The following is a 12,149-nucleotide window of genomic DNA, read 5'->3' on the forward strand; positions in this document are numbered from 1 at the left end:
AATGTAAACTCCTAAATGTGAATCACTCTGAGTAAAGATGCATCCAATCAAATTCTGACTTCATCAAACTACCAACGTATAAAAATGAATAAAATAAAATAGAATGGAACATTTCCGCATGAAAACACGAATTCTATTTTTTAGAGTGTTTGGAGAATGCAAGAAGTTCTTTAGAACTAAAACTGATGAAAAATACATTTTATTACTTTTATATTAAAATTGTATACTGTTACATGGAAATTCAAATTAAATGTACAAATTAGTTTATATTTAAAAAAAAGAATAAAACTAAATTTTTATTTATTTATTTATTTTGTCTTCCGGATGTGACGACACCGTGGCCTCTCTTTCCGGTGCAGGCGTGTTAGCAGCACTCGCTGCCTGTCGACGTCACACCTCTTCCGAGGGTTTTAGTGTTTTGTGTTTTAAGTGTTTGTCCCTGGCGCAGGTCCGAGTGTGCTCCGCCATGTCCATGTACCAGGTAAAGCCCGTCTCTCCGGACATAAAGATTGATTTGCCCACCTGCATGTACAAGTTATCAAATATCCACACGAGGCAAGAGAACAGCTGCAGCTTGGACCATGTGCTTCAGGTAACCGCTTACTGGTTTAATTTCAGCATTTTCAGGATTTAGAGCTATTAAGCCTCAATTATAACATTGTGCCCCCCCCCCCCCCTGTTGTGTTTTGGTATGCGTTCGTCCCAGCTTGTTTATTTTTAGCCAAGTTAGCTTCCTGAGCTTACATGACTGTGAATATGTCAAATCTGGCTGATGCAACCAGTGCTCTACATAGTCATGAGATTATGGGAGTATTATATTATCAAAAGCTAAATGATTGACCTTAGTGACTAAAGATTATAGGAAAATCTATCTTTTAGGTCAACTTCGTGTGTGGTTTTAAGGAAATGAAAGTGAAAAAAGTCACCACCTAGATTTAACTTGGCCCACTAAGAAATGATCACTTTCTGCAGAAGGGATACTGAGCTGCTGATGAAAAATGTATTACTGTGTCAAAAAGGTGAGCTTTTTCACAGATTTGTTGTTGCATCTTATCACCCAGATAACTGCTGGTTGAGATTTTTTTCTGCTCAATAATAAATCTCTCAATGGATGTTTGCTGTGATCATGGTTATAATCGGCGTTTACTTAAATAGGATCAGAAAGAAAATCAACACTGCAATGTTTTATGGTGAACGTAAGAATGCCAAAATTACACAGTTCTTTAGCTTCTAAGTTGTTTTATTTAGCAATGTGAAATATATATATATAAATGAACGCCTTTAGTGACTAAAACTAACACTCCATCATTAAAGACAAACAGAGTGTATCATTTCTGATCTTTGGCACACTGTATTTAATTTGTTGTTGGTTTAGTAGATCAGGTTTAGTCACAAGATGCATTTCTTAAGGTAGAACAGCTGACTTGCAGAATACTCCGACTGAACAAGTTTCTCTGTTTTCTGTTGTTTTTTTATGACTTGAAAAAATGTTCCAAGACTACAGTGTTGAACTTTGTAATACTCAAATCTTTTGGCATTGTTTTTCAAATTGTTTTCGAAACATTACCTCCCTGCTATGCTTGTTCTAATTACAGCTTTATGTAAATGTCAATTCTTTTTTTTTTTCTTAAGGAGAACACAACATTTTGTGATGTAACAGTGTGTTAAATAAAGTACTTTTATAGTTTAATTTTATTTTCACCAAAATGGCAGACACGCATTTCTTTTTCCTGAAGCTGTTGCCATTCCTCTGATGGAAGAGTTAAAGATGGAGGCAAAGCTTCCTGTAAATACTGCTGCCTAGTCCCTGTTTATCAGTGTTGCTCTGTGGACCAGTTTACCCAACTTAGCGTTGTCAGCAAAACCTTCTCGGTGCTCCTTTGCAGCAATATCCAAGTGTTTCTTTTCCTTTCTGTCCAGCAAATGTGTAGCATCTAAAGCTTCCCCTTAATTACTATTTAATGATATTTCCTATAATGGAAACTCTAATATGGAAATGTGTTATTTATTTATATACATATTCCAAAAATTAGGCCCTTATGAAATTATAAAGTATCTAGATCAGGTAATTAGCAAGGCATGCAAAACTTCAGCAAAGTTTTTCTTCTTCTTCTTATTTTTTTAATAGTTATGTATTTAGGGAGTTGTTGTTATTGTTAGTCGTCATGTTAATGTATTGGTTAAATTTCAGTCACTTCAGCTTTAAAAAGCTAAACTACATCTTTCTGTCTTTCCAGAATGGCGACGTGGACCCAGCAGTCAGGGCTCTGGAGGCGCGTCAGGATGAGATCATGAGGAAGCTGTACGAGCTGAAAGCGGCGGTGGAAGGCCTCGCCAAGACTGTGACGACCCCAGATGCAGATCTGGATGTGACTGTCAGCAGCAGCCTCTCCTCACAGAGCTCCAGCTGTGACATCTTTAAAGCAACTAAAAATCTTGACGCACTTCTGGGGAAGGTAGAGAAGTGATGCATGTCATAGCATGTACAGCTTACTGTTCCATTAGGGCTTTTAGATTTTGGAGAAATCGTAAGATTCTACCAACTACAGTAGCTCCCCCTATCTATATCAGAAGTAGTCTTGGTATATTAGAGGATTTGGACAGACAGTTTCCCATTTGTGGATAGAGTAATCGACTTATTACTAACAACACATTTTCCTTCGTCCAATTAGGACCTGGGTGCTCTCCGTGACATCGTCATAAATGCAAACCCTGCGCAGCCTCCCCTCACGCTGCTGGTTCTCCACAGCCTGCTGTGTCAGCACTATCGGGTTCTCTCCACTGTCCACGTCCACTCTTCGGTCAGCAGCGTGCCGCCACAGCTCCTGTCCTGCCTGGGACCCAAACACGCAGACAGTTACGCTCGCCATATGTTCCAGCTGGGCTTCACCCTCATATGGAAGGATGGTAAGCGGGCACTGACACAAGTTCATTATAGTTATGTTCAGCCAGGTTCAGACTACAAGATTATTTTTTTATTTGGGTAGAGATCAAGACTGCACAAGATGAATTGGAATACTATTTCTCAATGCTATGACAGTAATATTTGTCAAAATTAGCTTACGTTTTTCTGAGCTTTAGCTTCCTCTAAAAGTAAACAACAGGTGTAGGAATGGAACGCTGTGAAAGTCTACTAAACCTGCAAAATATATTGTTGGCATGTTGAATTTTTATGCACAACACTTGAAATATTGCATCCAAGAAGTCCTTTGGTATTTCCATTTTACACCTATTGATATTACAGTAATGACTGCAGCACATTGTGCAGGTCTTGTAGAAATACACTGTTTAGAGATTTTGTGAAGCTCAGACCTGCAAATACCAATTTTTTTTTCCATTTTCTTCTTGATGATCCTGCCCTATTATCACTCAAAATCTTTGTTATAGTGTTAACGGACTGGAAAAAGCTTCCCACAGACCAGCCAAAAATAAAATTTAGTTCCTTATTGTCCTTGTTGAGGACACTCACAAGCCCATGACTTATTATTTTTTGTCATCTACAGTTCTCTTGCACAAAAGTGTTATGTGGTTACACCATCATCCGTGTAGCTCTTTGAGATTTAATCTGTTTTGTTTACATGTGTTTACGCTCCTGAGGCTGTAATATTATTGCACATAGGAAACAGCTTTCTTGGTCCACGCTTTATTCACTCTCCTCTATTCTTGCTGTATATTTGTTGGCTGTAGTATTCTTTTCATTTCTTATTTCTTATTAGCTGCTACTGCTCCTGACATCTCAAGTCAACAAGCGGCTCCTTCATTAGATTTAGCATGCCAGATATTTGGTGAGAGACTGGAACTTGTCATATCACGTCCTTTGATTGTCCAAATATGCTGAATGGTAAATTCTAATTTATCATGCAGCTACACGTTGTTTTTTTTTGCAATGTGAAGAGTTTTTGCAGTCCCCTGCAAAAGTATTCATACCCTTTGAACTTGTCACAGCCACAAATTTCAGTGTATTTTGTGAAGGCTTCGCAGGTCTCCCACAGGACATGAGGGAATAACATCACAAAGACCAAGAAAACACCAGAAAAACAGAGCAAATTGGAAGCAGGGATAAAGTTGTTAATATTTTTCCATGTTGCCATTTTCAGTTGTGATGGAAAACAGATTTTGTGCCTCACATTTCATGAAACTAAGTTGGCAGTAAAATATGTAGTTCAAATGTCAGGGCAGAAAATGTCTTAAGTAAAATAAAATAAAAAAACACAGCGTATATGATTTTAAATTCTGCACTAATGCATGAGAGTATTCTGAAATCTATCTACTAAGCCTGTGCGGTTCTTCTCTGCTGAACCACACAGGCGTAATACACATCTGTGCTGTTTAATTTGGATGTAATCTCATGTGAAAGCATGTGGGCAGATTGCTGCTCAGCCTGTCTGATGTTATAAAACTTAATTACCGTACTATTTACCAGGTCAAAGTAATTGCAAGAAACAAAAAGACATGAGCTTTCAAGTAGGTTTTCAGCTGCTTTGTGGGGTGATTAAGAGGTGGAACTTTATATGATCGATGGCTGTAATTATCAGGAACAAAACTACCTGAAAGGAGTAGAATGAGGAAAACAGCAGAATATTTTATGTTGTTTCTTACCTGTACGTGTTGACATTATGCTGTCATCAAAAGTTTAAAAAGGGAATAGATTTGTTACTTACAGATACATTTTTAAATGTGGTATTCTGGTGACTGGAATGATTATGGTATACAAGTCCCATTTCATTTTCTCAGTTAAATTATGAAATAAAACTAGGAGGAGGCGTGTTACCTTCAGTTGTCCAGCAGACACTAATTGACCTCCATAAGAAGGGTTAAGAACCCTAAATCCTTGCTAAAGCAGCTGGATATTCATAAGGTTTTGTTGAAGCATATTACTAGAAAATTGAATGGAAGGAAAAAGTGTGGTCACGAAAAGGTGCACAGGTAACATCTTGAGCAACCTGAGATTGTCTTCATGCCTTCTGGCACTGATGCTGTTGTTCATGTGATATGTGAACGTACATTTCAACCAGAAAACACTTTATTTGATTTTCAAATTTTCTTTGAAACTGAATTTAGAATTTTAATGAGCAGCTAGCTCTCATCAAAATGAATAAATAGATACTTGTAAATTGTCATTCTATGTTTTGAATGTACATGAACGTCTCTTTTTCAGTTAAATTACTGAAATTAATTACCTTCTTGGTGATGATTGGATTTATTGAAAAGCGCCTGTATGTTTCTTTTTTCTCCGTGTTTGTTCACAGTTCCCAAACTGGAAATGAAGTTCAGCATCCGCAACATGTGTCCCATTGAGGGCGAGGCCAACGTAGCACGCTTCCTCTTCAAGCTACTCGCTCCCTACCCCAGCGACGCCGCTGTGGCTACGCTGGTGGACACCTGGGTGGACATTGCTTTCTACCAGCTGGCAGATGGCAGCGCCAAGGAGCGGGCCGCTGTCCTGCAGGCCCTCGGCTCCGCTCTGGGTCATGCCCCCTGGCTCTGTGGGCCGGAGTTCTCCCTGGCCGATATTGCCTGCTACTGCTGTTTGTCGCAGAACGGCTCAACATCCGCCACTGCCGCTAACGTTCAACGCTGGATCAAGTCCTGCGAGAACCTGGGCCACTTTGGTCCTGCCAAGCTCCTCCTAAAGTGACCGGGGCTTTTCTAGGACCACATGCAACATAACAGAGGGGCATTAGAATAAAAAATTATCTCAGCTATGTCTTGAACTCCTTCTAATTCTTCCCCACCCTATTGTAGTGTACTGACAGACTCGGTGGGTAAAGTCATGTTAAAGTATTTATTTCTGCCATGCTGCTTTTATTAAACGGGGGGAAGCATGAGAGGATTGAATAGACAAGCACTTGGTAAACTAAGTTTAAGTACTGAGGGAGGTAATAAAACAAACACAATGACTACGCACTCTCCTCCAACTTTGTGCCTAACATGATCCTGTTCTAAACGTGTGTTAATGTGTGGGGTGTGACTAGGTCTTTTCACAAGTAATACTTTATACAATTTGTTTTCTTAAAACATTAAAAGACTTAAATTTGGATCAAACTTTAAACTTGGCTTTGTTTTGCTTTTTTGTTCCCTTTATTTAAGTTATTTAGAAAACAACCTGGTTATTTCTGTAGTTCACATCTTTGCCCAAAAGGAGCAGAAATATAGGTTGACTTAAGTATACTTCCAAATATACTTTGTCATTTAATACCTTTATGTACTTCATGATAATATGTTACTGAATGATGACCAAGGAATGAAATGAAAAGTAAGAAAATACTGAGCAGCATTTGCTCCACCAAACCTTAGGATCTTCCAACAGTTGCAGGGGAATCTCAATAAATTAATATATCAAAAAGTTATTTTATTTCAGTAATTCAATAATGTGAAACTCCTATATTTAGTGCTGTGCTGAATATGCATGCAATACTTTGTTGGGACTCTATTTGCAGAAATCAACCTGTGGCTCTGCTGAAGTGTTAAAGTACAGGTTGACTTAATGGGTCCTTTGGCTTGACACATATTTATTTTGGCCTTACAATGTTGAATCTGGTATCTTGACAAACTAGATTCCAAATGGGGTTTAGATCAGTTCTGCTTGCTGGCCAATCAGACACATACCATGATCATTAAACCAGATATTGTATTTTTTGGCAGTGTGGGGAGGTGCTAACTGCTGGAAAATAAAATCAGTATCTACCTATGGTATGTGGATTTCCAAATTAAATGTAAAATGTAAAACCACAGAGCCACATTCCAATCCTTTTTCCTCTTTAGACCCAGTTCCTCTGTTCGGTCTTTGGTTTAGGAGTAGCCTGGCAAATAATATTTTGTATGCCGAAAAACATGCAGCTAAAACAAATTTTCATGTTGAAACAGCACAAAGTACAGATTGAGAAGCCTTTAGCTTAAAAAAACACATTTTTAAACTTATCACTAGCTTGTACTGTGACAGATTGGGATTTTCTGCATAACTTTTGTTACTTATTCAGTTTACTTCTTATCATCTGATGTGTGCAGTGAAATCCTGCCTCACTGTTAGAAGTGGAGATTCTCAGCAGTCCATGTCTGTCTGTATAATCCTCTGTGGCTGCTATATGCGAAAAGACTTCTCTTGAATTTGCATACCTTAACATTCAGACATGCAATAACACTAAAAGAAACAACCTAAAACTATGATTTCTCATTCTCTCTGTGGAATGGTTTTGGATTCTCCCCAGAGTTTTGTTTTTGACAGCTTCGGTCCGTGCAGAGCCTGCGCAGAAATGTGTTTGTATTCTCTGACAAGCTCCTGTTGGTCTCCAGGCAGCTGTCTGACAAGACGAAAGCTCTTAGCTGACATCTGGGCACATGGTATGGAGCACACTTGAGACGCTGCAGCACTAGAGTTTTGCTATCTGTGAATATCTTGCTTATAAATACAGGCATCTATGAACACCAATCAGTGTATGCTGATGAAGCCAAAGCTGCATACAAGTAGTTCTTTACAGAAACTTTCACCATGGATATGAATGTCATGTTAAACTGGAGATTTATTTTTTCAACACAATTTTAACTTTGACTTTGATTTAGACATGGAAAGTCAAAGCCTTACAAATACTCTATCCAATGTCTCTCATTAAGTCGCCTCTTGACTGCAGTCTTTGGTCATCTACAAGTGTTAAGGGCAATTCTGGCTGAATATTTGATCAGTATTGGCAGAATTAGCAGAGTTCATTTAAAATGGCTAATTTCTTGGTGGAAATGCACAAACTCTTAATTTAGCCTTGTGTATGTATCTATCTATATAGAGAGAGTAAGAGATAGAGAAACTATCTGAAACTATAAGTTAGCAAGCTTCATTGCTAATTGCCTTTTTGTTAGTTCAAATGGGACAAAAAAAGCAGAGACACATTCAAACATGTTTTGTTTGCCTTTTTATATACGATATAAAACATACAGAACAAGATGCATTCGTACTAAACAGCTGTAGAAAAAGACAAAATCCTTTCAGTTTAGCTTTTTGGGCTTTTCTAAAATCATAAAAACAGCACAATAGGAAGATGGTTTTTGTCAGCTCATTCTTTCTGAATGTCAGTGATAATGATTGTCAATCAGATATTTTCTTTTCATTAGTCCATTGTGGAGGAGCAGAAGTATGCTTCACTAATAAAAAACAGGGAGAGGATGAAAATGCAAAAAACACCTCAAGGCTAAAGCGCCTGAAATGAGACGTTTTGTTATTTTCAGTCATGATTTAGCACATTACGGTTTGATTCCTCACAAGCTGAAAGGTTGGGACAAAAAAGTCATTCTGTTAACAAAGGACACACGGTGCTGTTGTATCTTAAAAGCTGAATGCGTTCAAAGTAGTCGTCTGTTAGAAAGTTTCTCTGCGAGGTCATGAGGTTGCCCTTCTGGCTGAAGAGGCGCTGGACGGGGGCCGTCGAAGGCAGGGTGGTGTTGTATTTGAGAAAAAGCTGCTTCACTCTGGGGAAATCCTGCAGACACTCGAGGCTCTTCCCCGTTCCCTCGACGTACTTGCGGATTTCCTCCGTCACTCCTCGCTGCTGGTTCTGAGTGGAGGTCTTCGCCGACCCGTAGCTGAAGAAGTCGTCCTCGGATTTTATCGTGGACAGGTTGCGGCTGGTGTTGGCCTCGGGCACGTCGCAGGGCTCCATCTGGGAAGCCTCGGTGGCCAGCAGGGAGCACATCTCCTCCCTCTCGGAGGCCGCCATCCACCACAGGCGGAACTGAGGGGTCGTTGCCGTGGCGATCTTTGCCTCGTTGTTGGAGAAAAACTCCTGAAATCGAACATCGATCGCCACGGCAATGCTGTTGATGACGTCGCCAAAGTATTTGGCTGCGTCCTTCTGCTCGTTAAGCTTGTTCTTCAAGCTCAAGATGGTTGGGATGACGAGACCAAGGTAGCACTTCTGCTCGGCTTGGAAGAGTTCGAGCGCAAATGCGAGAGGGTGGAACACAGTCACATATTCTTTGAGGAAGGCCATTTCCTCCGGCTGCAGGCGGGTGACCTCCAGACGGGCACAGAGCTCCGTCAGCTCCCGCTCACTGAGGGAGATGATCTTCTGCACGGCACAGTACTCCATGTTCCAGCGGACAACAGCTGGGACGACCAGCGGCATCTTCCTGATCTCCTCTGCCACTTCCATTCCGACCTGGAGATGGTGGCACTTGTTCCATATGGAGAACACCTTGGTCATGGAGCTGTAATGAAGCTGACACATGGGCCCCTCCGAGATGGTCTGCCAAAAGTCCTCAGTGATGATCTGCTCCAAGGCGTGAGAGGCGCATCTCTGCACCGGGGGCAGGAACAAGAGCATGTCCTGCTCTCGCTCACCCTCCAGGATGGTTCTCACATTCTCGAAGAACCCAAAGTCATCATCCCTTTCCTGACTGTCCGCCATAAACTCTCTGAAGACGCTGGCAAAAGGGCTGGCGTTGTCGGTGACCGTGGTCTGGACCTTATTTTCAATATTGTATGCCACATGGGTGTCGTGTATCCGCCCAGCGATGGAGTCGTATGTGATCGTGTCCTGCAACCGCGGGAACCCCAGAGCAGCAGACTTTCTCTCCAGTGACTCCGGATCGATCCAGTGGCACGTAATGCCAAAGAAGCTCCTGTCGTTGGCCGTCCAGATGTCTGCTGTGGTGCACACGTACTGGATGCTACTGAGCTTGACCAGCAGCTCCTCCCGCATTCTGGTGAGGCCTTGGTCCACTTTGGTGAACAGGGTCACCCTGTCCATGACCTTTAGCCCCTCTGTCAAACCTGTGATCAGCCTCTGGAAACCAGGCTGCTCCAGCACGTAGAAAGACTGACAATCCTCCACAATGAAGCTGAAGATGAGATCATCAATCTTGGACTGGGTCAGGCATTTAGAGATGATCTCTGCTTTGAGTTTTTTCAGCTGGCAGTGTCTGCTTTCCTCACCGTTGTACTCCTCCTTCTTCCTCCCTCTCTTTGCATCAGGCCTGGCTTCACAGCCCAAGTGTGTTCTCTGAAAAAAACAAAGACATGTTTCAGGGTGGATGTAATATAACTTCGTGCAACTTTAGAAACTTGTGCAATACAAAAAAAGACGACAAAACTATCGAACAAGCAGCTGCCTTATTTTCTTGGAAAAGTCTGCAGCGCCATGATGGGACCATGTGTAACGTTATTCATTAGGAGAGCTGTTCATTCATTTACTCGGTTTTTAAACCTGAATACAAACTGAGCTGGAGATCTTCACATTCACGCTGCGTTTATCTAACTTACGTCTAAATGCTTCTTTAGGTTTGACGTGGAGGTTTTCGACGTGGACAGCAGATTGACCCTCGGCAGGCACAGATTACATTGGACGATGATATTTTTCCCCTGATCAGCCTTGTACGTGAAATGGTGGCGATAACGCCAAGTGTTAATGGCCGATTTAGTCTCCCCGCAGATATCATGCTGCTCCACATCCATTTCAGACGCAATGTCTGCCGCTAAAGACGGGCTAAAACACAAAAAAAGTATCGTAATCCGATTTAGTAATCTTGATTACACGTAAAGTAACGCTGGCTGTGAAGAAATCCTCATGAAAAAAGGGGCAGGCCTTTGTTTCCATGTTGCTCAGCAAGTGGTGAAGGAGAGGACGCCTACGTCATCTTCCTGTTCGCGAGCGCAACAGCACAATGCTGAAGTGTGTTAAGTGCGCATGCGCCTCAAAGAAACGGACCCATAGTTGTTACGTCATAGTCAGTATCTGTTATTTTGAGGTGCACCTTTTTTCCCCCTTATTTGTTGGAGCTACCTAGTGCCACCATTAGGTGGTAGAAGGTAAAATATTACCGTGTTTGAATAGACAAATACATGATCTATAATAAATAGATATTTGAAGCAAGTTTGGTAATTGGAGAACAATTTTTTTATTTGTTTTAAATTTTATTCTAAAAACACACATCACACCTGTAACCACATATTGTGCAGAATTTGAAATTAAATCCTATGTGTTCTTATCTTTTTGAAAAAGATGCCTTAGTTAGTCTAACTTTAGTTAACCTTACGCAGGGGTTTTCTGCTTAAGCTTTTGGGGAGGTTTTGTATTTTTGATTATGAAATCAAAAATACAATCCAATGTTTGAAAATCAAGATATTAAGATCAAGAAAAAAATATATTTTAAAGAGAATTATATTCTGAATAATCTGCTCATTTCTAGACACTCAGTGCCTGGTTGGTCCTTCTTTTACTTGAAATGTTTCATCAAGATGGTGAGATGTAGAATATCTGCCTGTGTAACTGCTGAGATGTAACAAGGTTGCTTTGATTGCTGCCTTTAGTTCTTCTGCATTGCTGAGTCTGGTGTCTTATCTTCCTCTTAACTATACCCCATAGACTGAGTCTCAGGTCAGGCCACTTTGCTGGCCAACCAAGCAGAGTAACACCGTGATCACTGAAGCAGCTCTCAGATATCTAGGTAGATTTTTACTTTGGATATCAGAAAACAGAGAGGACCAACACCAGAACATGACATGGAACACCAAATGATCACTCACTGTAAAAACTTCACCCTGGACTTCAAGCAGTGTGGATTCTGTGCTTCTTCACTCTTCATCTGAACTCTGTGACACCAATTTCCAAAGGAAATACAAACGTTAATCACATTTGAAATAAGAAATTTGGCCTACTAACCATGCAGTTCAGTTTCTTCTCTCCTTCTCCCAGGTAAGACAATTGTGACATTGTCCCAGAAACAGAATATGATTCGTCAGTGAGTCATTCCACTCGTTGGGAAGATCCTTCAAACCATTAAATAGATTTTGCTTGACATGTGTTAAGTCAGCAGTCTTTCCCATGACTTTGTTGCACTGAGAGAGCATTTAGACAGAGGCTCAGGAAATCTTTGCAGGTGTTTTAAGCTAAGTAGCTAATACGGTGTTCCACCATTAGTTTCCAGTATTCAACTTTCTGACAATATTCTAATTGTCAGAGACACTAAATTCTTTGTTTTTGTTATCTCTAAATTGTGATAATTTACATTACAAGATATAAAGGCTTGAAATATTTGTGACTTGAGTAATAACTCTATATAATATTTATGACGTGTGCCACAAACCATGTGGATACAGTAAAGCTATGAAAACAAAATCTGCATCCAGTCAATACACAAAATATTGTCAATCCTACCGACCA

At 40.5% G+C, this 12,149-nt stretch overlaps 2 protein-coding genes across 3 annotated transcripts; one reads left to right on the plus strand and one right to left on the minus strand.

Annotated features, from left to right (window-relative positions):
* The first annotated feature begins 341 nt into the window (after positions 1–341).
* On the plus strand, positions 342–6,052 carry aimp2 (aminoacyl tRNA synthetase complex interacting multifunctional protein 2). Of its 2 annotated transcripts, none has more exons than XM_005808727.3 (4): positions 342–592; positions 2,238–2,456; positions 2,673–2,907; positions 5,250–6,052. In XM_005808727.3, the coding sequence occupies exons 1-4, from the start codon at positions 467–469 to the stop codon at positions 5,636–5,638; spliced, it is 969 nt and encodes a 322-aa protein (XP_005808784.1). In that variant the 5' UTR covers positions 342–466; the 3' UTR covers positions 5,639–6,052. The 2 variants fall into 2 exon arrangements, with proteins under 2 accessions (XP_005808784.1, XP_023204188.1); XM_023348420.1 differs by having other exon boundaries at positions 342–481.
* Positions 6,053–7,887: 1,835 nt separating this feature from the next.
* LOC111611570 lies at positions 7,888–10,621 on the minus strand. The gene is made up of 2 exons (XM_023348510.1): positions 10,250–10,621; positions 7,888–9,989 (listed from the first exon to the last, which is right to left on the minus strand). Exons 1-2 carry the CDS (start codon positions 10,439–10,441, stop codon positions 8,277–8,279), a joined length of 1,905 nt encoding a protein of 634 aa, XP_023204278.1. The 5' UTR covers positions 10,442–10,621; the 3' UTR covers positions 7,888–8,276.
* Between the last annotated feature and the right edge of the window lie 1,528 nt (positions 10,622–12,149).

The sequence above is a fragment of the Xiphophorus maculatus genome, chromosome 16 (genome assembly GCF_002775205.1).
Source record: "Xiphophorus maculatus strain JP 163 A chromosome 16, X_maculatus-5.0-male, whole genome shotgun sequence".
NCBI lineage: Eukaryota > Metazoa > Chordata > Actinopteri > Cyprinodontiformes > Poeciliidae > Xiphophorus > Xiphophorus maculatus.